At 49.8% G+C, this 23,733-nt stretch overlaps 10 protein-coding genes across 10 annotated transcripts; 6 read left to right on the top strand and 4 right to left on the bottom strand.

The window, feature by feature from the left end:
* Window positions 1-19: 19 nt before the first annotated feature.
* On the bottom strand, window positions 20-2,023 carry F9C07_11692 (uncharacterized protein; the record flags this gene model as incomplete). The annotated part of the gene is made up of 1 exon (XM_041287081.1): window positions 20-2,023. The coding sequence occupies one exon, from the start codon at window positions 2,021-2,023 to the stop codon at window positions 20-22; it is 2,004 nt and encodes a 667-aa protein (XP_041148714.1).
* Window positions 2,024-3,001: 978 nt separating this feature from the next.
* On the top strand, window positions 3,002-4,971 carry F9C07_2286668 (uncharacterized protein). The gene has a single exon (XM_041287076.2). It carries the CDS (start codon window positions 3,411-3,413, stop codon window positions 4,602-4,604), a length of 1,194 nt encoding a protein of 397 aa, XP_041148715.1. The 5' UTR covers window positions 3,002-3,410; the 3' UTR covers window positions 4,605-4,971.
* A 146-nt stretch (window positions 4,972-5,117) lies between these two features.
* F9C07_2171613 (C2H2 type zinc finger domain protein) lies at window positions 5,118-10,797 on the top strand. Its single transcript, XM_071509359.1, has 7 exons — window positions 5,118-5,825; window positions 5,899-6,944; window positions 7,045-7,458; window positions 7,514-7,804; window positions 7,871-8,912; window positions 8,966-9,381; window positions 9,446-10,797. The coding sequence occupies exons 2-7, from the start codon at window positions 6,812-6,814 to the stop codon at window positions 9,670-9,672; spliced, it is 2,523 nt and encodes an 840-aa protein (XP_071367989.1). The 5' UTR covers window positions 5,118-5,825; window positions 5,899-6,811; the 3' UTR covers window positions 9,673-10,797.
* F9C07_1812879 (oxidoreductase) lies at window positions 5,338-6,604 on the bottom strand. Its single transcript, XM_041294458.2, has 3 exons — window positions 6,410-6,604; window positions 5,899-6,354; window positions 5,338-5,825 (listed from the first exon to the last, which is right to left on the bottom strand). Exons 1-3 carry the CDS (start codon window positions 6,465-6,467, stop codon window positions 5,530-5,532), a joined length of 810 nt encoding a protein of 269 aa, XP_041148716.1. The 5' UTR covers window positions 6,468-6,604; the 3' UTR covers window positions 5,338-5,529.
* Window positions 10,798-13,220: 2,423 nt separating the features above from the next.
* Window positions 13,221-14,790, top strand: F9C07_2074585 (uncharacterized protein; the record flags this gene model as incomplete). Its single annotated transcript, XM_071508800.1, has 5 exons — window positions 13,221-13,326; window positions 13,375-13,559; window positions 13,634-14,090; window positions 14,165-14,456; window positions 14,508-14,790. The coding sequence occupies 5 exons, from the start codon at window positions 13,221-13,223 to the stop codon at window positions 14,788-14,790; spliced, it is 1,323 nt and encodes a 440-aa protein (XP_071367988.1).
* Window positions 14,791-15,064: 274 nt separating this feature from the next.
* F9C07_2236150 (uncharacterized protein) lies at window positions 15,065-15,745 on the bottom strand (the record flags this gene model as incomplete). The annotated part of the gene is made up of 1 exon (XM_041287079.1): window positions 15,065-15,745. One exon carries the CDS (start codon window positions 15,743-15,745, stop codon window positions 15,065-15,067), a length of 681 nt encoding a protein of 226 aa, XP_041148719.1.
* Window positions 15,746-17,129: 1,384 nt separating this feature from the next.
* F9C07_11698 (uncharacterized protein) lies at window positions 17,130-19,032 on the bottom strand (the record flags this gene model as incomplete). Its single annotated transcript, XM_041294459.1, has 3 exons — window positions 17,130-18,037; window positions 18,107-18,871; window positions 19,017-19,032. 3 exons carry the CDS (start codon window positions 19,030-19,032, stop codon window positions 17,130-17,132), a joined length of 1,689 nt encoding a protein of 562 aa, XP_041148720.1.
* Window positions 19,033-20,505: 1,473 nt separating this feature from the next.
* Window positions 20,506-20,958, top strand: F9C07_2286664 (uncharacterized protein; the record flags this gene model as incomplete). The annotated part of the gene is made up of 2 exons (XM_071510847.1): window positions 20,506-20,604; window positions 20,729-20,958. The coding sequence occupies 2 exons, from the start codon at window positions 20,506-20,508 to the stop codon at window positions 20,825-20,827; spliced, it is 198 nt and encodes a 65-aa protein (XP_071367987.1). The 3' UTR covers window positions 20,828-20,958.
* Window positions 20,947-21,411, top strand: F9C07_11700 (uncharacterized protein; the record flags this gene model as incomplete). Its single annotated transcript, XM_071507663.1, has 1 exon — window positions 20,947-21,411. The coding sequence occupies one exon, from the start codon at window positions 20,947-20,949 to the stop codon at window positions 21,409-21,411; it is 465 nt and encodes a 154-aa protein (XP_071367986.1).
* Window positions 21,412-21,508: 97 nt separating this feature from the next.
* Window positions 21,509-23,723, top strand: F9C07_11701 (putative transcriptional regulator; the record flags this gene model as incomplete). The annotated part of the gene is made up of 4 exons (XM_041294453.1): window positions 21,509-22,107; window positions 22,346-22,624; window positions 22,709-22,965; window positions 23,023-23,723. The coding sequence occupies 4 exons, from the start codon at window positions 21,509-21,511 to the stop codon at window positions 23,721-23,723; spliced, it is 1,836 nt and encodes a 611-aa protein (XP_041148721.1).
* Between the last annotated feature and the right edge of the window lie 10 nt (window positions 23,724-23,733).

Below are 23,733 nucleotides of genomic sequence, written 5' to 3'. Positions count from 1 at the left end.
CAAACATTGATTTCCGACTTTACAGCAAAGGCTTGTAGGTAGGACAGAACTCAAACTCCATGCAGTCACCAGAGGCCAAAACACAGCGGCCATCCTTTGCAACCTGGCCGTAGCCACAGACAGGGCCAATCTCCGAAACACACTCGCCCTTGAGCAGTCTGAAACCCAGAGCACAATCAGGGCCCTTCTTGAGTACACATTTCTTGCCGTTGAATTCGAATCGCTCGGGATCTGGGCACCTGGGAATCTCCTGAGAGACACACTCGCCTCCCTCAGGGACACTACCATCTTCACACTCGGGCTTGGTTCCAAGACAAGTCTGAGTCTTGGGGTCCCACTCTGCGCCATCGTCGCAACGAACCTTGTCGTGCTTGGAGACACATTCTCCGTTCTTCGGGTAATAGCCCTTTCCGCATTGAGTCTTTTCGAAAGAGACACACTTGCTTTTGCTGGGAATCCATTTATGGTTGGGAGGGCACCTGGGATCTTCATTGACGACACAGTTCTTGCCATCCCAGGTTCCCTTGGGACATTTGACAGAACCAACCACACAGTCCTTGCCAATGAGGTCGCCGGCCTTGCACTTAGGCTTTCTCTTGGAAACACACTCGCCCTGAGTATTGAGCTTACCACCGTCAGGACACTCGGGGGTCTTTGTCGACACGCAGCGGCCACCTTGGAGGAAGAATCCATTGGCCTCGTCGCAGACCGGCTTACGGCCAGTAAGGCACTCCTCGCCGTCATATTGGGCGCTCGGATCCTCACACTCAGGAGTCTCGTTGGAAACACACTGGGTTCCGTCAAAGTGGGCTTTTCCTTCGTCTTCGCCCTCACAGTAGGGTTTGGTGATCGTAACACAATAGTTACCTTCCTGGCGGGAGCCCTTAGGGCATTCAGGGGTGAGCTCCAAAATACACCTGCCGTTCTCGAGCTTGCTGCCAGGCTCCAAACATTCGGGATTCTCGTCCTCGACGCAGGCATTGAGACTGGGTTCATAGTTGAGCATGGGAGGGCAGAAGGGACCTCTGCCAATGCATTGACCATTGCTCTCTCTAAATTCAGGTGGACAATGAGCAAGACCACCAGATGGCTTCGTACAGCGGTCCTTGCCCTGGGTGGTGTCGGAGGGGCACCCGTCCGGCCCGGGGATGGAATAGCAAGCTTCCCCATCCCAGGTCATATCAGACGAGCAGCATTGACCAGTCTGAGACGCCAAATCGTAGCTGTAAGTGTATCTATCCGTGCAATCCGGCTTAACTTCGCCAACGCATTTTCCGTCTTGGAGCTCAGAATCCTCTCCACAGCCGGGCGTTATAGCGGAATGACAGAAGCCGGTCTTCGGGTTGTACTTATTCTCATCGTCGATACATTCCGGGTCAGAATCAGAAACACAAAAGCCGTTGTCGAACTTGCCCGACTTGCAGATAGGAGGCGTTCCAGAAACGCACTTTTTGAGCTCAGGGGCCCATTCCGCATCGCCACCACACATTGGAGGCTTCTCGCTGACACACATTCCGCCACTGGGCTGCGATCCATCCTTGCAGACTGGTTTCTTGGTACTAACACAAACTCCTCCCTTGAACTCGTCGCCGGGGTTGTCACACTTAGGGGCCCCCTTGGAGACACAGACATCGCCGTCGGGTTTTGAGCCATCCCTACATGTAGGACCGGACTCATAGATACAAACATTTCCACTGGGCTTCAAGCCGTCAGGGCAAACGCGGCCCTCTGCTGAGACACAGAACTGACCATTCCATTGGCCCACAGGGCAAATGGGGTCGGTTACACACTTTCCATCCACGAGCTTGCCATTGTCGCACTTAGGACCGTCGAGAACACATCTCTCGCCGTCGAACTGGGTCCCCTTAGGACAGCACTTGGAGGCATCTCCAAAGTAAGAGGTAACGATATCATCAAGTGACCATCGGTGCAGAGATCGACCACTGGTACCGATGACCTGCTGGATGGGAGGGCTTGCCTGGGCGGCAGCCAAGAAAAGGGTAAGCGCTGCCGTTAAGTGCATATTGGCGGAACAGCACACATCCAAGTGAATGATGAAGTTGAACACAAGGTGAGAAGGCGCGGAAGTAAATTGTTATATACTCCGTCGAATCGTTCACTGCCAGCTCCCACTGTCTTGTATTATGGGGCACAGTCGCACCGATACCGAAATTCAGCTATCCTGCGCAGCTGAACGAGGGAAAGCCCCATTACGCGACATAACCTGATCAAACACTCCACTGAGTAAATAGTAGAGGTCAAACTTACAGCGATTTACATGGTTGATCTCATCTCACTGTGGATCCTATGACACGGTTCAGCTCTATGCCTAAGACAGGTAACAAAAGCCCGCCTGCAAGAGCGGCAAAAGGTACAGACACTCGATTTCGCTTAATTAGAGTTCATAAATCTTCTGGATCGGATCTCCTAGCATGTACTATTGCATCCACTAGATCCATCAGTTAGCTTGCCCCACAATTCAGCTTGTACAAAATGCGGAGTAACATACCCCTATGTTTGCCGATCCGTACGCACGGCCATTACCTCCCGGATGAATTGCCGAGCTGAGTTGGTTGCCAGCTTCTAAAGAATTCGAGAACCGCGCTACTCTGACAGTAGTACGGGATATCGATAGATTAATGACAAGCAGGTGTATCCGTAAAGTTAGCGGAATCAATACCTTATAGAGGAAGATTACTTTATGCGAGAGTTCATCGGAACCTTGGACTCGGGTGTCGATTCACTTAACCGAGCTTAGCCCACCAGGTGACGAGACGTCAGTCGTGTACAAAGTAGAGATTACTCAATGAGGTAAACAGTAGCAGAAAGATGTATTTTGAGTTTCAGATTCAGCCAGCCATGTAGGTATCTGTGCCACTGTGGAGTAAAATCCATGATTTAGTGCTCCGGTGGGGCAGAAAGTTCGGGTCTTTGGAAGCTCAGCTATGCAGATCCCATCCCGGGTCACAGTACGGAGTTGTAACTACTAACAACATACGGAGTAAGGTGCCTAATCACTAGCCGAATTACATCTGTATGGGCCATTCACATTCTTTCTTCATAATCCACTAAGAGTGCTATATCTGTAGCCCGAGAAATTGTCACTGTCGGGATTTAGGTCAGGATTTCGACGCAGCTGTAAGGGTTTTGCAGATACAGCGTCAGCCCTGTACCCCGTATATTGCTGTTACAGATGGGAAGGCCCGGCTGTGCAATTACCGTTCTTACCAAACTCTCGTCCTGCCGTGCGGATGATCCCATGGACCCAGCTGTAAAAGGCACTTCAGCTGGCCCACAATAGATATCTCGCTTCCGAAATGATTCAGTCCATAGGGCATATAAGTATACCCTAAAGTGCTCCAGGGCAGAGCCCACCCAGCATCAATTCCCCTCTCACAGTTTCATTTATCATGCCTTCCAACCCAAATCTTATATTCCTGACACTCCTGGCCAGCAGCAACGTGCTGGCCAATAAATGTTTCTCCGCGAACAGCGACGCCCCAAAGGAGAATTTCCTGAAATGCTGCTCCGTCACGTCCGGCGGCAAGGGAGTTGTTGCTGGATATGACTTTGACTACATGTGCAACAAGTACCCCAGCGCTTATGAACCAGGCCAAAGAGGGTTTAAAACAGCACAGGCGTGTGCCGAGTATTGTGCTACAGATCCCCAATGCAAGGCCAGTGTATGGAGAGCTTCGAGTAAGCTGTGTGCGAAAGTTACTGCGACATCCTATGAGGCCGTTAGCGGTGATGGATGGCTCCTTGTCGAGAAGAGTGAGAAATCCGATAAGCTGTCGGACGATTGCCAAGGGAAAATCGATTCTGCCATCAAAGGATACAAGGAGAAAGAAGCGAAGTGCCAGAAGGAGAATGGTGCCTGTGGTGAGAAGATCGCCAGGTACGAGACGGAGAAATTGCGAAGCGAGAAGAACCTGGACGAGTGCCAGTCTAGCAAGGATGCCCTGTTGCAAGAAAACAGGAACTCCCTTGAGAAGACCATACAGTGTGAGTCCAAAAAGACAGTATTAGAGAGCCAGTTGGACCAGTGTCAGAAGGACCAGGCCGCAGAGACCACCAAGTGCAAGGAGAAATTTCAACAGTGCGAAGCCGAGAAGGCATTCGCTGCCCACCAGTGCGAAAAGGATCGACGGGAAGCGGAGGATAAATGCACGGAAGAAAAAGGAGCCCTAGAGGAGCGCATCAAGACTCAGAAATGCACAGGAAAGTGCCAGGTTGGGCATACGACAGCGTCTACTGTTGATCGAATTTTGTCCTCTCCAAAGAGGGAGGCTTTTATCTCCGATTTGAAAGCGTTGACTGTTTTTGTCCTTGATGACTATGAGCTGGAAAAAAGTAAGGAAGAGGTGAGAAAATTCACTTCTCGGTATGAACTGGACTTCAAGCTTTGGGGTCACGATAGCAGGTATATCACTGGTTTGTCGCAGGCGGAGGGCCGAGCGGCTTGGGAAGATAAATCGGCTCCACTTCTGGACAGAGCTCGAGGATGGGAGTCTGAGCTTGCGAATCACCTCAATGGCAAATGGTGGATGACTTGGTATGATGTGGCTCGATTTTTGGGTGATCTGTTGGAATATGTTGAATGATAGATTCAGTACTTGTCACTTTGAGCTGTCAGGTCACAATCCCAATCAAAGTTCGGAGGAGTCCACTGCAATATACGTGTACGGCTTACAGTATCTATAACAGGCTTTGTTCCTTCCGCAAATCTGGGATGTGCTGGAAGTAGTTTAGCACTATAGTGCTGTATAGATGTGACCTTGGACTCCGAGGTGCGTGTCCCGGAGCGTCGAAGGACGTTCCCTGATCCATTCGGGATTAGTCACGTAAAATCCCCGTAAACGCGGCGACCACCGTTCGTTTCTGACACAAAGGTCTAGAGGGTACTTAGACTCAGTATCTAATAACTATCTCGTTCCCCAAGGAACTATCTGTAGTTGTCGCTAAACGTGGACTAACAACAGCAAAACAGTGGATAGCTTGGTATACATACTCTAAGCCTTATCAGGGTTACTCTACATGTATACTTCGACTCTCGCTCTATGCTTTTAAATTATTCGCCAAGAAAAAGAAAACTGGCGCTAAGCTAAGCTGAGTATAAAAAAAGAAATGGAAAAGGAAAAAAAGAAAAGCTCCGCGTCAAGCCTGTACCTATGGTAGAGTCATTGTTATGTTGGAGTCGATGCATGTTTACCCCAACACATACAATAAGTATGGGCCTTGGCAGTTGGAGACACTCGATGAGCTCACATCACGATACAACATAATAATATCTATTATCTGGATTAGTTTCTTTTCAATACTTATACAGATCGCGCTGGTCACGATAATACTAATATTTGCTCTGGGATCAATGGCTGGTGGGGTGCACAGTTACGCATTTCGGAACCTTATTCACCTGTCATTAATAATAAAACGATAACCAATTTGGTTGATTTGATGTTGTTGCGCATTGCAGCGCATTGCATAAACTTTTTTCGTACATATCAATTTTACTTCATCAGTCTTGCATTAATTGAGTACATACCCCCCGTCCACAACTAAGGCATGGCCCTGAACAAAAGATGCGAAGCTAGAACATAGGAACAATACGGTATCCGCAACTTCATCTGGTTGCCCCATCCTTCTCATTGGGGCAATATCCACGGCGGGCCTCAGTCTTCCAAGGATTTCTTCGCTGTGTGTTGTCATCGGTGTCTCGATGATACCTGGACAGACACAATTCACTCTGATGTCATCCTTCGAATAGTCTATAGCGTCAGACCGGGTCATGGCGATTATGGCGGCTTTGGAGCTACAGTAGGCAGCTGTATACGTCAGGTCATACAACGGTTACGCATCGAGAACGCGACAGAGAGAGAAAAGAAGGCATTGACTCACGAGCCTTAGGGCGGCCAACCATTCCTAGCTGGCTTGCAATATTGACCACAGCCCCCCTCTGAGGTGAGCGACTAGGATCATGGCTCGGTAGCGGCTCCTGCTTGATCATCTGTCTTAGTTCTGCCCTTGAAGATAGCCAGCATCCTCGATAGTTGACATTATTGATTTGGTCAAAGGTCTCCGTCGACATCTCTGTCGATCGCAGAGCATCTCCGAAGATTCCAGCGCAGTTCACTGCGTAGTCCAACCGTCCAAAGGTATGGGCGACCTCGGCAATAAACGAGTCGACGAATTGTTCATCTGCAATATTCCCCGCTCGGACGACGAGGTGGGCTTGAGGGTGGGAGCTAAGGATGGCTTGTTTGGTTTCATCTAACGAGGTTGGGTTAAGGTCTGTGATTGCGATTCTGTCACAGCCTGCTGAGGCAAAACCTCTTGCAATTGCTGCTCCGATACCTGGGTGGCATATTAGCAATACAAACCATAGGAGCTTCGTGATATCTTATCGCACCGGTCCCACCCGCTCCGGTGATGACGGCCACACCAGGAAACGTATAAGTTCGAGCCATGAATCCGTTTGGTGGTTGCCTCGGGCTCAGCTGTGCGATCTTCTATGAACAAAAATGAAGTACCAGTACTCCTAACACACATTATTATCAAAATATATGATGAGTTCCAACAAGCCGACCGGGTTTGTGTTATGTTGGAGTCAAAAGTCGCGGTGGGGTTCCCGAAGTGGCGCTAGTGTTGGAGTCACTCCTTCTCTCTCGTTTCTTTCCCTCAAACTCCATTCCACCTCCTCCAAGTCAAAAGTCCGCCAACCCACCCCCGAACTCCCCTTGCATGCAATTGTCTCCAAGTGGGGAGCTATACCTATCCGAATCGTCTGTGTGTTACTCCCCCAAATGTCTTGATGCTGTCACAATCGTCATCACCTCAACCTCGGGGCAATCGTCGCTCGAGCGTTGGAGCAAAAGCTCGCGTCTGCGACCATTGCGGACGGACGTTCAGGAGAACGGAACATCTGGAACGGCACGTACGCACTCGTAAGTTGCATCCAGTCCTCACGAAAAAATCAAGTAATAAATTACGCCGGATATCGCATTGTCCGCAATAAGTGGTCCATTATTGAGCATTTCTGCGCAGATACAAAGGAAAAGCCGTATGTCTGTTTCTGCGGGGCTGCATTTACCCGACGGGATCTGCTAAAGCGCCACACGCGCATCACCCATGAGAATAATGGCTTGATATCGCCGACCTCACAGCCCCAGCAAGAAGCTGCAGGGCAGTCGCTTGCGCGGCGTACTCCAGATCCTCCGGTGACTCAACCATACAATGTACAACCCGCACCACGCTCGGATATCCCTCTCGTACCACCTCCCATGGAGCAGTGGTCCGGGCCGCAGCACGGACCGTACCTGGAACAAAACCAGAGCATGCTTAATGCAGGTGGTCAGAGTACAGGCTTAGGCCCACATCCTGCAGTAACTCATGACGCGGACATCTTACAGGCTGCTCAACTATTGCTTCCCGGTAGTTTTCGAGACACACAGCCCCCTCGTAAGCTTTATCTACCATGGTACTCAGATATCCAGATGGTTAACCCCCTCTCTAGCCCAACCATTGCCGTATTTTCCGGAAGAACTTAATCATTTCCAAGAATTCACCCATTTCTTGGATTCAATTGGACTGCCTTCGGAATGGGTTCCCGCCCTAAGGGAAGTGCCTCAGGTTCAGGGTACAGTTCCTGCGGACGTGCCTGACCCGGTCAGGGACCCTAGAGAGCCGCAACAGGGTGCCTCTCGTCGGAGCCAGGCGGAGCGCTCGCGCGCTGATTCGCCCTTTCGATCCTGGTTGCCCTCAGTACCTTCTGGGGATCAAAGCTTAGGGACGGTTTCCGACTATGGTGAGCAGTAGATCCCCTAAGTGACCGCCGACTTTAATTGAGATCAGGGTTGCTAACCTTCTCCAGAGCCTCCTCAACATTCCATGAAGGTCATTCCGCCGAAGGTTAGCGAAGAACAGCGGCTACGTCTTGTGGCTTCCTTAGAAGAGCATCGCCACCTTATTCCCGACTTCGTCCTCCCGTCGCGGCACACGTTAACAAGGTATCTGACATCTTTTTTTGATGGATTCCACCCTCATCTGCCATACCTACACCTTCCAACACTGCGAATCAACGAGCGCGCCCCTGAGCTTGTTTTAGCCTTGATGACAATAGGTGCCCAGTATCGGTTCGAGCACCGTAACGCAGAACGGCTTTTCTATGCTTCCAAGGCAATTGTGTTGCATAAACTGTCGAAAGAAACACATACACCACTGGCAGCATACAATGGGATCATCCAAATACCGCTAGATAGCATTCGTGAACTATCCCAAAGGACAGGGCAAGCTACAGCACTATCTCCTTCGGAAAATGATCTCGGCATGAGTGCGTGGAGACAAATCGAAACCATTCGCACCCTGCTTACGTTAATGGGGTACGCCACATGGGAGAAGTCTGAGCTGGTTCAAGAAGCCTTTAGCTTACAAGGCCTGCTGGTGCGGTGCTTGCGCGAATTCGGTTTGACTGAGAACATTACGGTTGTCCCAAGACACTCACCCATGCAGTGGCATGAATGGGCGGAGGAAGAATCGATTCGACGTACCAGGTTCATCTCCTTCTGCTTTGTCCATGTCCATAGTATAGCGTACAACATCTACCCGGTACTTCGCAGCAGTGAGGTCCATCTGCGACTGCCCTGTTCCACGAAGGAGTGGAAAGCAACCACCGCCCAGGAATGGGAACTAGCTCAGAAAGAGGTTGGCGCTCAACAACTGTTCTTTCAAGACGCTCTAGCTCTCTTACTACAACCATCGCGGACGACGGTCTTGCTGGATCCGATCCCTGCGCCACTGGGGAACTACATTCTTCTTCACGGTCTTCTTCAGCGCATCCATCTTGTGAGTGAGCTCTCTTTACCGACGGGAGACCAAGCCCTTGCGCTACCGACAGAAGAGCTGAATAAACTGGAGTGAGTTACTTCTATCTTATGTCTCTTAGTAAGTCATTGACGTTCCTCACTAGGAGAGCTCTCCGGTCCTGGACTTCAGTTTGGCAACAAGCCCCGGAATCGAGCCTTGATCCTCACAATGATAATGGTCCCATCCCCTTTACTTCGAGTTCACTATTGGGCTTGGCCTATGTTCGCCTTTCCCTGAATTTAGGGCCATACCGTCAACTCGAGACAAGGGATCCATACCGTATAGCCTCTGCGTTGCACAGATCACCTAGGCCTGGCAGAAGCTATCGACTGACTCCTGCGCTTATATATTCGGCGCATGCTTTAAGTATCCCTGTGCGGCTAGGGATCGATCATGTTGCGCGCAGTCAAGCGTTCTTTTGGAGCGTCCGCCACTCAATTGCCAGTCTAGAATGTGCTGTCCTCCTCAGCAAGTGGCTTCTCTCTTTAGCGGAGACAGGGGGTGATCAGAATTTAAGTGGTATGTGCACATGGATTGATCATCAAGATAAACAGTACAGGTTAGCTAATTTCAAATCGCCTAGATAATGAGAGTCGGATATTGAACTGGACACGTTGTATTGTCGAAGAAGCATATTCCTCGATGGACTTAGAAGACTGGGAAACCGTCCCTAGCTTGGACCCTGTCGGCCTTGGACTTGCAGTCATCAGACTCTGGTCCCGCCTGTTCCGAAAGAACACGCAGTGGCCGTTTATCAATGTTCTTGGAGAAAGTCTTGAAAAGTACCTGACATTGGTCCGGCCGGGCTGAAAGCTCAGTATATATCTTGATATCCGGTATATGGAATGCTATTTATCCCAGGGTACAATGGCAGGCGGGTCGACAACATAAAAACAAAGCGACATCGGTAACTTTGTTTCTACCACATGCCCCTCAGCTCATGCTAGGGCCCCTTGTGGATCAACTTGCCGACTGAGCACATGCCTCCCCGTTCAAATCGATGATGCTGTGGTCAAGCCAAGTACGAGTGCGACGTCGCACATACATTTGATAATTGAGAGCTCGATCCTGGCAAGAGCCCGGCTTTTGGCACCATCTCAGTCCCATAAAATTCGGTAATTTTGACGCATCACGAGTAGAAGGTGCGCCTGAGGACATAGGTATAGGTATGGTATATAACACCTTCAAAGCACATATTGTTTTGGACCCAACCCAGATTGGCGGAGGATGTATTACCTGTGGGTGGAAGCTACCGCAAAGGCCCAATGGCTCCCCATTTGGGATACTCCTCTCTATACGAACTTCTCACGGAGTGCAGGCAAAGGTTTGGGTTATACCAGCAAATCATGTATATAGCCATGTAGATACCAGCATGTGGCTTTGCAAGTCATCGGCTATACTCATAACTACCATGGAGGTGATTCTACCGGTACATTTACATTGATGCACCCATACGTACCCGGCCATAGTTAGAAAAACGTCCAAATTATAAGAAATTTAGATCCATCATTGTACAAATCAGCTGGCCCATATCGACAAATAGTTATAGGTTCTTGAGCCATGTACAGGCTTCCCTGCAGTCATGGCTGCCCTTCAGAGCAATGACAAATGGGTTCGCCCGATTTCATGGCGTATGTGCGCGTGGGGTAGAGGCAAGTTAGGTGATTAGATATACAACCGATGGATTTGGTCTTGCCATTGTGTTATTGGATGTTTCAATGCATAATCTTAGTAAATCAGAAGCATTTTAAGGGATACAGGGAGAGGTAGCTGAGGAGAGAAAGAGAAGGGAATAAAAAATCGACGAGAAGAATAAAAAAAAAAAGCGCCCCTTTCCTGGACATCAAGATGGCCCCGAGTGGTTAACCCGAAAAAAAAGATGTTGACGAGAGTGGGATTTGAACCCACGCCCCTTTCGAGACTGGAACCTTACTCCAGCTGAGAGATTATTAGTGAACATTCATTGATATACGAGGTTGATAGTGGTACTAACCGCCTTAGACCGCTCGGCCATCTCGCCTATTGGTTGTCAATTTAAAATCTTTATGGTATTCTAAACATAAAACGGTATACGTATATTATGCTATGGCCTTACAAGGCAGAGAAAATTAAATGAATTTTGTTACTTTTACTCCCGAATACTAATTGGTGCTTGTCTTTCTTTTGTCTTATATCATATTATCTTGTTTTATCTTCTAGGAATTTATTTGGTTCGGGTTTTGGATAGAGCTTCAAAGGCAAGGAGAGCAGGATGGGAGGTGGAGTGATAAAATATAGCATTAACTAGCGGAAGTGCATAGCAATCTGTAATATGTAAGGCTGGATGTCGGGTAATAGAATAGCCTAATATCGCGGTTATCACCCAAAACTTAGACGTTACGGTCATCGTCGGATTCCAAAAACAAGGGCATGCCTGTCGATTCCCTCCCTCCCAATCGAGGGCGATGCGTAGGACGACATCCGCGGGACCAAAGGGTCAGATTTGCTCTGCGCACGAGAAATATGCTTCCTGGTAGCTAAGCTAGTAGGACATGCTAGAATTTTGTAGCTCCTGATCTTAAGATAGTGACGTAGGATAGGTGCTTATTATAGCTGCACCATACCCATGGAACCATGACTCTGGTACTCCGAGGTCTGGACTCTGGGATTGATGTTGGCCTATCAGAGCGACAACCGCGGCCGTCTGATTTCCGTTGCCCAGCAAGGAGTGAAAAGGACCATAGTCTCGGTAATTCGTATGTACATCCATATGGATCTGGAGTAAGGCGAAACATGGAATGCGGCAGGCCCAGTGACCAGGCCGCAGCATCAGGTGATAAGGGCCCCGTGACTGAATATGACCTATCCCTTTCGGTTTGTCCAGCATCGCCAGAGTGTTAGTGCATCCCATATTGCAGAGGAAGGTTTTTATTTTCCCGATATGTTTTGGTTGAGATCAGGGTGGAGATGGGACAATGCAAGGCCAAACGATATTCCCCGAGAGAGGACACGGTGCTGATTTTCGTTTGTACCCAATAGTTAACCAATCACTCGGCGGAGGAGTCATACACGGGCGTCCATGTAACTCGTTCCAATTTAGGTCTGACAAACCCTCGGACCGATGTGGCTTGAGGTCTTTCATGATCCTTCAAGAGGACGTGGATCACCAATGACACCCAGGAACCGAACGGCGAGCCGGTCATTTGACGGGAAGTCCATCCTACACCCCCAGCCTTTGATGGATATCCGCTGTCTTTTGCTGCTTAGTCTGGCCCCATCTCGTGGAAGGGGGCCTGAATTGTTATGTCTAGAATTCGAGGGATCCAATGAAGAGTAACGGAAGTGTCAACTTAATACTACTAGTAGTAGTGCGGTGGCAAAGAATAAACCAATTCATTACAACTCACAATCATGACCTAATAGTCCCCAGGGCCTTACCCGATATGGACAAAAGACTACTAGAACTGCGGTCCAGAAGTGTTTAGTCTACGACTAACCACTACTTTTTCTCTATGTACTGTACATACCTCGCTCTGACTATCGGTCATTGAATTTGATGAGTAAATACTCGTCTAAAATTCTCTCTTTCCATGTGGGCCACCCTTTGTTCATCGTTTGCTCTTTAATCTCTTCTTGGACCAGTAGGAGCTCGTGGGAACCGCAGCTATCCAACGGTGGCCCCGATTATAGGGCAACAACTTTCTCCCTCTTTCTTTCTTTCCTTTCCCTCCTTTTATTCAACTCCTTTTAATCTTACTCATTATCCACCCTGGCCATCCTCCCACTCTAAATACAGCAAACGGTAAGGCCCAACAACGGGTAAGGCAACAAAGAGCGAGATCGTCGCTTGTTCTGCCTGCTTTAGTCTTCGTCTCGTCTTCCCCGAAGTTGCTACATCTGCAGACTTCAACTGCGGCTGAAGAACGGTGTGAATATCCTGCCCGTCGAGTGGATAGCTTGGCAAGGGAGGCTTGATTGCTTCAATTACGCTGCGAGGATCTTCTGGGTTTTACTCGGCCTTTGACAACGTGCCCTTGCAGTGGCTTCCCCGGACTGCCCAGCTGTTTTTTTTTTTTTCCCAATACGAGAGGGTATTCTACCTCTCATTCTTACTCTCCTCTTTAGTAGTTATTGATCAAGTTTACCATTGGTTGTATTGCTCGCCTCCCCCTGCGTTGGTTGTGCTCTTTTCCCACACCCCTCAATTCACCGCCAGGCCTCTATCTGTGAATGCACTTCTGTTACCGCCATCTCACCTTGGACAACATTCTCCCCAAAATGCAGTCACAACATTCCCCCCTGACCATGTAGTTTCTGCGATAGACCTCACCTGCTCCATACTTCCCTCTCGCCAAGTTTACCATCACTCTGCGCCCAAGATGGAGTCTCTCCCGAAAGGCTTGGTGTCGACAACGAGGAAAGTACCGGCGGAGCTGGACGATAGGAATATCGTGGATATAAGCGATGTCAGGCGACTGTGGAAAGGTAGGACATTTCCTCCGATGTAGCGATAAGCTGACTCAGATGTTTCAGTATACAACACTCGCCCTTCAGTCCATGAAGGCGACATTGGATACAGACTGGAGAACTTCTTCTGGAGGATTTGGAGTAGCGACCGGCTTCGCGGTTCGTTGGACGGATCCACGCTGGCCAAACTGTTTCAACAAATATCCGAGTCTAATCCTATGTCGATCCTTGCACTCCAGCAGTTGAAAAAGGTGAGAAGGCATAGGCCTACGACATGAAATCAACATGCCTATGACATAGACAAGAGGCTAATCCCATCCTCCAGGAAAGATCGTCTTGTGGTGAAAAAGGAAGCGACGATAAACCGCAAGAGACGCCGGGTAATAGAGCCAGGAGAGCGCCTCTACAGCCCATCTTGAAAAAATCAAGTGCGCCCTCAGGGGAGACACACAAAACGACTCGGTTGCTCCTTACCGGTCTGGAAGGCCAGAGCATCACGCGCAAACCATCCAACCCCCCAACTCCCGTTCCACAATCTCAACCTATGATGGAAGATATCAACCAATCGATACCAAAGCCCAAGACCGTCTTTGTAAAAGGGAAGAACACCAAGCGTCGGCCGGTGATCATGCGACGCAAATCATCGCAAACATCTTCCAGTACAAGTACCCGTACCCAAAGCCCACAACGGACTTCGAAACTACTAACCCTGGGAGCTCGGACAAAACCATCCAAGCAGGAAGATTCCAGTGATTCTGAAGCTGAGGCAGTGCACATAGAGCGTAAGTCACCGTTCCAGCGAGCTAGGAAATTATCCTCTTGGGAAGCTCCCCTCCAACCTCTAACATCTCCATAGATGTCGTACCTCGTGAGAAAAGTAGTGATACGACCGACAAGCCACCCGAGCTGCCACCAGAGTTTCTACGCAGCCTGAAAGAAATCCTCACCAATGAAGAACCAGTCCCGCAGAATAGCAAATCGACTCCTCCAAAATGGGGCTTTGTTACCACGGACGATTGGACCCACTACGATGTAAGATATCTATCGGCGGAGAACTATGAACAGCCGTCATCAGAGTCGCTGGTTGATAAGGGCTTTCGTTCCCGCTTCACGGAGCAAGTTGGCTTGGAGAAAGAGTACCTGGCCAAGTCCGTGGGAGCGAGCTCGAGAGACGGACTACTGCAGTTTCTTCAATCTAGATCTTTCGAAATCAAGGCCAGTGATGCATCTCATGCCCCGCCGGACTCGACTGTAGATACATCCGCCACGAGCACCGGCATCCCCATCCCGACACCAAACACTGATAGCTCTACAACCTTGTCTACTAACAGCCCTAGTCGGGCGACTTTTGGAGGCTTCCCAACTCTATTAACACCCTTCTCATTGACGCGCGGACGCAGTCAGCTTAGTCTGCTCATTGAAGAGCATCGAAAAAGCCAACCTGCAGAAAGTAACCCAGTGGGCAGTGACGAACAGGAGTGACATGATGCGGACACCTGGATAGCAGCTGTCACCTTGGACGAGGACACTGGGTAGCAGAGATTCATTTTGAGGACCAAGACGTAGCTTGGGGCTAATAAGAGATTCAGGGTCTACTTATGATATGTATTAACGAAGACCAAGATCAAGTAGAATACACGGCAATGATCACTTTCGCACCAGCAACCTCATCTATACAAACAACACTCTCATGAGACCAGCTCACCCCAACTCCTCCCACCGCACATAGAACATAAGAAGCAAATAAACCTCATCATTAAGCAGGAGCAACCTCCTTCTCCCCCTTCTCCAGATCACCACCAGCCCCCGGTCCCCCCCGTAACTTCCACCATCTCAATCCCTCAATAACCATCCCCGCAACCCAAAACACCAAATTGACCAAATCCACCCAAACAGCATGCCTCATCCTCTTCGTCTTCTCCACCTCCTCCTCCGACCCTTCCCCATAAACCCCAATATACAACCCCCCAAACACCCCAAAAACAACCAACCATAAAACAACCAACACAAAACCCCACCCCAACCTCCCCAAAGAACCCACCACCATCCTCTCCCTCCCCAACTTCCCCATCTTCATCATAACAACCCCATACCCAAGATACACCAGCCCCGTCCCGGCCCCAAGAACCCCAGTAACAAGCGCATACACCCACTTCGCATTCTGCGCATCCCCATTCTTATGCGCCGCGCGCACGTCCCGCCCATACAGCCCCACGACAGTAAGCCCGAAGACCAGCTGCAGGAAGTGCAGCAGGAGCTGGATGTGGGCTTTTAGGCGGGTCTTGAGGGGTGGGGGAGGTGGGGGTGGGGTGGTGATTGTGCTGCTGAGGTTGATGGAGTTGGGGTTGAGGGTGTCATCATTGCCGTTTTTGTTTTTGTGGGTTTTGTAGGCTTTGTTGCCGATTTTGAAGGCTTTGAAGAGGAGCATCCACCACATCTTTTTTGGGTCTTGGGGGTTTCTTTTGGTGGTGGTGGTGGTGGTAGTGAGTGATGGTGTGTGTGCTGTATTGGTTGGGTGAGTGGTGGACCGTGGACCTAACCGGTAGGAGATTGTAGAGGACTCGGAGATGAATAGACGATAGATAGATAGGTAGGTAGACAGGTAGGTAGATAGTCAAGTAAAAGGACAAGTCCAGACTAAAACAGAAGAATTAAGAAAAGACCAGGCAGACCCCAGTTCCCAAGGTCTCGAAGACAGCGATCCAGCGCAGAAATATGAATTAAGACCCAACAATGGGTATCTATTTGGTGATTATATAAGAGAAATAAAGGCGTATACCGAACGAGAGGATAAAAGAACTTTTTTTTCTCTTCTTCTCAATGGAGAAGACCGGGACAAAGGAAAGATAAAACTGATTGATTGAATGAGGGAGTGGAGGATGGAGGTGTTGTGTGTGATTGTTCTATTTCTCTAGATGGAATGGGAGTCGACTTACGCCCTTATATATGTCTGTCGTTTGTTGTCAATGGATGAATAGGTATATGGGTTTCGGTTGTTTTGTCTAAGACGTTTGCTTTGTCTGGGTACTGACTGGCCTGTCGTTTGAGCGTTACTATATTAAGTATCTTCTGCTCTCTTTTTTTATTTTTATTCTATTCTTGGAGTGGTTAGCGGAGTCCCTGTCCATTCGTTTGGAGGTTTGTATCTCCAGTTGAAACATGGGGGTTTCTTGTTATGGGGTCGTGGGAGAGGTTGCGCGCGCTTAGTGATGTTGCTTTGGTTTTGAAGATGTGTTGGTTAGCTTTAGGGCGATTAGGGTTGTACTCGGTAGGCGCTGAAGAATGGATGATTGTTGGGATTGGGTGGTGATCGGGGAAGCGCTGGGGTGGATCGTCATCCATGGTCTAAATTTGGATTTGCAGAAGATGCTTGCCAAACAGGACAGAATTGATTGGAGGACAGTGCCTGTCATGATTAACCATACATACATACATGCGTCCGTTTCTCAATCGCTGATCAATGTCAATCCTCCATGATTACCCGTGCTCCTGCCAAGACGAAGGACACATCCTAACAATCCATTGTTCTTCCCTATGCCCGTCATACATAACAAAAATAATTCGATACCGAATACCAGCCTGGTCTACAGCCAGTAGCCAGGGAATTCATGCATTATACTGCCGACGTCATGCTCATCAATATCTCAGAGTGGGGATTCATTATGCAACCATTTGCTGAAAAAGAAAAAGAAACTGAAAGGCTAAAATGCGATCATGCAAAAACCAAGACTAACAATAACGCAAAGACGACAAAGGAAACGAAGAAGCACGGCCTCAAGGGTGAAACATCACTCCACACGAGTGGGCCGCGCATTTATTTGTCAGGGTGGTCGAGTCGTTCCGCCGTCTGTCGCAGTCTTAGCGCCGGCTGTGGCCGTGGCCTGATTGCCCGGCGGTAGCGGAGTCTTGACGCACGTCGGGGTTGCAGGTGGCGCCGGGGGCGCAGAAACTGATTCCTCGTCGTCTTCATTTGCTATATAATCATCGTCATGTAGTCCTGTCCCACCCATGGAGGAATGATCGACAGACGCCCGGTCGTATCCCTGATCATATGCCGCTGGTTGAGCCGCCGCATTCTTCGTCACGTTCTTCGTCGCCTTCTTGTTCTTCCGACCTTTCATCTTCGCTTTCTCTAGTAGTCTCTTCTTCTCTGCCAATCGCTTCCGCTCCTTGCGATCCTTGATCTCGTACTGCCGAATAAGAGCCTCCGGGGGACGGCCAAAGATACTCTCATATTCGCAGAACTCACAAATCCAGATATCTTCCATGCTCGGTGGGTGATGAAGGTTAGCGTACTGCTGCTGGATCTTTCGCTGGCGTGCAGCCAGGGCGTATATACTCCCAGGTGACCGCTTCTTCTTTTTACCCACGGTTGTCGGCTCTGCCCCTGGAGCTCGGTGTGATGATTGTCCTTGCTGATCCATCTGAGAAGTGGCGTTGGGGCTGGTCTGCGTCCCTTGTGTAGAAAACCCTCTCTGGTTCTGTGCAGCTGGGGGTAGAGAGTTGGGTGAACGATATGCGGGGTATGGACTCTGCGATTGCAGTGCCATACCCTTCGACGAGTCGGATTCACACGTGAAGGTAAACTGGGTTTTTGTTGGAGTGGTAGTCTGCTGCTCCAACATGCTAACATTTCCTGATCCTCGAGGAGGCGAGGAGAATGCCGAGGCTGCAGCATTGGCTATAGCAGCAGAAATGATTCCTTGATCAGATTTGGCATTGATCTCAACTATATTAGGATGTGAGAAAAATCCCCTACTGAGGAGGGAAGGATGTGTGGATTCGCGAGTCTACATACCTGGTGAAGACAGAACCCCGTCGCGGCGACCTGACGTCCGAGCTTGTGGCCAACTGACCTGAGTATGGAGAGACAACGAAGCCCTGCCTGTGCTACTACGAGCGCCATGACGCCCGAGACGCCCTCTCCCCGCACCGGAAAGACCGTTGGACACAGGGGATGCAGGGCTTCCAGTGCCGTAGAAAGTACTCACATGACTTCCTTCCCCTGATGTAGGTGCGGAGCTCGCAAGACCCATGCTGGAGAATTCAGGCGAGAGTGTGGAGTGATGACCCGCTAGAGTTCCCGGCGTGGGGATCTTGCGTTTCTTCTTATTGTTAGTGTTCTCAAAGGCATCATAACCGTCGGGACCTGCCGAGGATGACTTGATTTGAGTCCGTGGTCCGTTACCCGGGTGCCCTGGTGGCATCGTTGGGGACGAGGACGATTCACGAAAGCCGGCACTGCGGCGCACAACCACCGGGCCATCTTCGTCGCCGCTCTCCGCATCAAAACCGTTCTCATAAGGGTGGTGGTGGTCGCGCTCAGGGGTCTGTTCAGGGCCGTCACACTGCTGTACATACACTTTAGATTCATTCACAGCATCTCCATTATCCGTACACGTTCCGTAGAACAGGTGGGTCGCTGGGGGAGCCGGGGGGTAGAAGATGGACTCGGCCGCCTCGGAAGACAGCCGAGAGCGAAGAGTACGCTTGGGAAGGGGACGGATCAGCCTATCCGGATAGACAGGCGACGGAGTATCTGGGGCTGTGTTATACATCCCATCTGCGGGCGACAGTATCAGCAACTGAGCAACCAGCAGATCCTCTCTCGGGAACTTGTCATCCAGCCCTGGGACAATCTCCTGGAATGACACATTTCCAGACCAGATGATGTCCGAGGAGTAGGCATCCTTGGTGAAAGGACATACTCAGCGTAGCAGTCATTATGCCAGTGTCTTCGTCTCTTTGAACCTCCAAAACCACAGCCACACGGGCTTTTGTCTCCTGACACTCCAGTTTGCTGATGATAGATACGACTAAGTTTCCCCCCGCTTCCTCACTTTAGGCTCTTTTTTTTTCTTCTTTCCCTTTTTCTCTCTCTTTTTTTGTATGTAGCGAATGCTAGGATCCTTTTTTTGTAATTAACTAGAGTGATAATTGTTCGTGGCCCGACCTGATATGGCGAGGGTGGAAAGAAAGGATGAATACGGAGATGATCCTAAACCCCAATACCCACTGTCAGTTGTCATGTTCTAAAATGTTGCCAACCGAACCACAACTAAGTTCGGAGACACGGTGCCTAATTCCTTCCAGGTTCCCACCGGTCTCAAACGCCAAGGACAGTCCAAAGGACCATCTAGAAAAGCAGAAGAAACTCACCAAGGGAACTATTTACCGACACCGCCGAAGCAGACTTTTTGGTAGCCCAAGTTGTCGGTAAGGAAGGACCCCGGCACAAACCCCGACTGTCACCACAGAATAGAAAGGAAATGGAACGACAAAAAAAGGTAAAGAAGAAATGACGGACCAATCCAAACAATCGGAGAAGGGGGGAATGGAAACGGGAAACGAGGGGGAAGTATAGGGGAGGAAGAAGGCGGAGGGGTGTGGAATCGTCTCGTCGTCGTTAATAATAATAACTAATGTTCATCTGGAGCTGCGGACTAGTTAGGGCCTGTGCCTCAGGCCAGCATGGCCGCTAATCCCATTTGGGTGGATATCATCCGGCACTGGGGGGCATTGGTGAGTACTCCGTACATCCCTTTTTTCCCTTTCCTCTGCCCTACTCCCAGTTACAATGGGATTGAGCCATAGTAGATCATACAATCTAGCCCCATAACTAGGGGTACTTTGACGCTGGTCTGTCATTCGCCGATCCCCCGGCTGACACTCCCAAAGTCTATTCTATTCTATTCAATTATCACTCCTTGTTATCTCAACTCTCGCATCGCTGCAAGGCACTGGCCCGCTCCTCCCGTCTCATCCACACATAGTCTTACACAAGTATATACCATAGCCTCAGCAAGTTTCGAGGTTTTTTGCGTGGTCCAATTTAAGACTCCCACGAAGATTGACTTATTGCGAGGTACACACGTGTCACCCTAAATTCCTTGTACAGAATTTGAGAAGGGCACACGGTTCACCGAGCTTATCCTGAAACGATTATCTTTGAGGAGGTGATGCGAAATTAGTATAAGCCCAATTTACTGAGAGAGTCTATCGTTGGTCATGGTGAGTTGATGGGCGTCCTATCGGTCCAAGCCAGCATTAGCCAACTGTACTCATCCGCAATGCGATCGCTTTCTTTTGATGTCTCCAACCCAAGCGCAAACCAGGAAAGCCCAACAACACCGGTTCGTACTAAATTCGGATCTGAGCTAGAAAGGCAATTCATTGGTGTTTCCATTTTGTAACTTGATGGCAACCGGGGGCTATTGCGTCCCCTTGGTGCATCAGGTTCCGTCTGGTTCTGCCCACTCTTTGTCTTTCTTCGAAGGTACCGGAGATTTTCGCGGGGTAAGGCTTTGATGTAGGGTGCTTTTCAAACATTTGTTAGTTGTAGCCGGATGCGACAAAAAACTCATTCCGTGGTATAATAATAGGAAGAAACGGGAGGGAAGGAATGTAAAGTCGATCACAGGATGACGATGTTATCAGCGCGGGGTTTTGGAATTGGACGGAGATAATTCCATCATCAGCGCGGGAACGCATTCACCACTCATACCACCCACTGCAGTAGATGTAGAAGGATAAACATCGACGAAGATAAAATCTGTAGAATATGCAAGCCTCCATATTAGTGATCAGAAAGAAAAAGGAAAAACGGGGGTCCTGGGTTAGAGGGGAAATTTTGGTGGAATGGGCTCATGGGTGTCGCGTCGAAAGTTCGCATCGCGAGGAAGAGCGAAAGCGGGGAAAAAGGCGGACCGGCCGGCAGCCAATGAAGACTCAGGCATGGCAAGCAATCCGTCGCCCGTAACCGTTCCCGTCACTCACTCAGTCTTGCTCGCTTTCCGCTTCTCGCTCTCCTCACTCGATTTCTCTCTCGCTCGCTCGCTTTTCTCACAAAAAGCTTCCCCCCACCCTTCAGACTATGTAGTCCTCGGCTTTGGTGCGAGCTCGCTGTCGCTGCTTTTGGATCTTCTCATCCTTTTGTCTCAATTGCCAGCTCCTCTTCCTTTCTCTAACGCACTTTTGCTTTTCCTCTGCATCATTTTTTCATTCTTGTACGAGTCGCTTTCAACTCCCAGCTATCTACTCGCGTGCGACAGCTTGCCCACGGGCAGCGTCTGCTCGACATCGCCCTTTGCCGACTCACTATAGCTATACTATCGTGCATCTTTGCATTCTCACGGATATTATACTGTCAGGCTAGAATTCCTTATCCTTATCCCACCTTATATACACGCCGCCCTCCACCATGACTCCTCGTCGCTCCTCTCGTGCCCGTACCTCCCAACCCTCACCCGCAATTCTTCAACACACGAATTCCTCGAGTTCTTCCGCCTCATTGACTCGTGAGAGAAGTACTCGTTCCAACGCTAAGAATCCATCCCCTCAGGGGTCGTCCGGCCACCGCTCCCAATCCATCGACGATGCCGACGCCGCCAAACTTGACTTCCCACAAACAAGGCAGCGCCAGCGCGCCCGGGGAGACGAAGAAATAGATAAGATTGCTGAGGTGGAGGAAGAGGAGGGCGAAGAAGATGAGGAGGAAGAAATTACCAGGTGCCTCTGTGGCCAACAGGAATACCCAGGCCTGCCCCCTTCTCGTCGGGACCTCCTCGGTCGTAATGGTATGCATGGGAGAGTTAAAGATGACCCCATCCTGAACTTCTCTGCAGACTCGTCGGACTTAATGTCCGATGAGATCGGAAGTATGTTCATTCAGTGTGATCAATGTAAGGTTTGGCAGCATGGTGGCTGTGTCGGAATCATGGACGAGGCCATGAGCCCCGATGAATATTTCTGTGAAGAATGCCGCAAAGATCTTCACAGAATTAAGAACGAGTCAAATGGGTATGTCCACCACAATTCCCGAAACCTTTACTTTTATCACTTGCACAATATTTTTTCCTCATCCTTGAAGCCAGTTCTTCTCCTGTGGAGAGGTACCACTGGAACATTTTCCTGTTGGATGGTCCGCTGGAACATCAAAATTTCCCTCGTTCATTCGATGTACCCAACGTCTCGTTCCTTGGAGACGCCATTGAGCATCCCAACGTTACGATTATGGCAATCACTTACCATCTGTTAGGCAATACTCGTCTCAGTATCTTCCGGTTGCCCCGCCATCCCCTGCTTCTTCCTCTCGAGACTCGTCCCGCGATAATTCTAAGCGGACGAAAGATTCTAAATCACGACAAAATGATCCATCCAATCCTAAGCGTCGGTCGACGATGAACAGCCGTGACGCTGCTTATGATGAAGAAGAGCAGATTCGTCGTGCAATCGAGGAAAGCAAGGAAGAAACCAAGCCAGCTTCAGAAGAGATTGCAGCCCGGAGAGGGAAAAGAAGCCGAAGTGATAGTGAAGCGTAAGTAAATTTGGTACGGAGTGGGGTAGCTCCGCCTGGATCAATGGCGGTTGAGAATGAATTGCTAACGGAGACGCACTCTAGTCACAAACAGGCGGCGAAGCGACAGCGCACAAGCTCACCTTCGCCCGGTGCTACTTCGAATAAACAAAGTAATCCGGTATCCCAGCCCGCATCAGAAGACGAAAAGGCCAAGGCTGCCACAAACGGGACTCGAAGACAGCGAGCTGCATCCCGGAGCCAGCATAACAAGGAAACCAAAGATGTCGAGGAGCCTGAGGCCGAACAGCCTGATGCGACAAACCGTAGAAAGGGAAGGTCAGATCGACGGAAAGGTGACGGTCAGTAGCGCTACAACTCTGTGGTTTGTCGTGTCTGTGAAGCTAATGTTTGTAAAGGAACGGACTCTGACCACGAAGCGGTTTCGCCAACCAAAACAGTTGCGACTAATCTAGAACCACCACAACCAAGTCCAGACACAACAGCGCCTGCCCCCGAACCTGCACCTTCCCGTCCATCTACACGAAAATCCGGCCGGCCGCCCGCACGCCGTGGTGGGCGAGTGGGCCGCAATCAATATACTAGAGACCGTGATGTCAATGGCAATGGAGACTCAAGCTTCATGATGAATTCCCCGCGGCGCGGACAGTCCCATGACACTAACGGAGATTCACCTAGAGTGGGTGGAGCCAATGGGACATATCTGAACGGCAGTGAGTCAGGGAAACCTAGCCGACCCCGATATGTGAACCAACGAACTACTATGAATGAAATGAAGAGACGCGTTGCCGCCATTTTGGAATTCATCTCCAGGATGCAAGTGGAAATGGCCTCCGCCGGTGAGAGTACTACTCCTCCGGGGGTTAATAGTGACCGGCTTAACGGCATCCTCATGAAGGCTGTGAGTGAGCAGCTGGAGAATGCCATGGCGTCGACGGTCAGCGAAGCAGACTCAGGTACAGCTACGACCGATGGTGAAAATGGAGCCGTATCGACAGAAAAGGAATTCAAGGACTTAAGCAGTGTTGAGATGATGGATGTGCTCACACGGCACCTCCTCAAGTGGCAGCAAGAGTATGGGAAATTCGGCGAGAGGTGACAGCATCATT

Source organism: Aspergillus flavus, chromosome 6 (assembly GCF_009017415.1).
Source record: "Aspergillus flavus chromosome 6, complete sequence".
Lineage (NCBI taxonomy): Eukaryota > Fungi > Ascomycota > Eurotiomycetes > Eurotiales > Aspergillaceae > Aspergillus > Aspergillus flavus.
The sequence above is the reverse complement of the archived record's forward strand: the minus strand, read 5'-3'. Positions and strand labels throughout refer to the sequence as shown.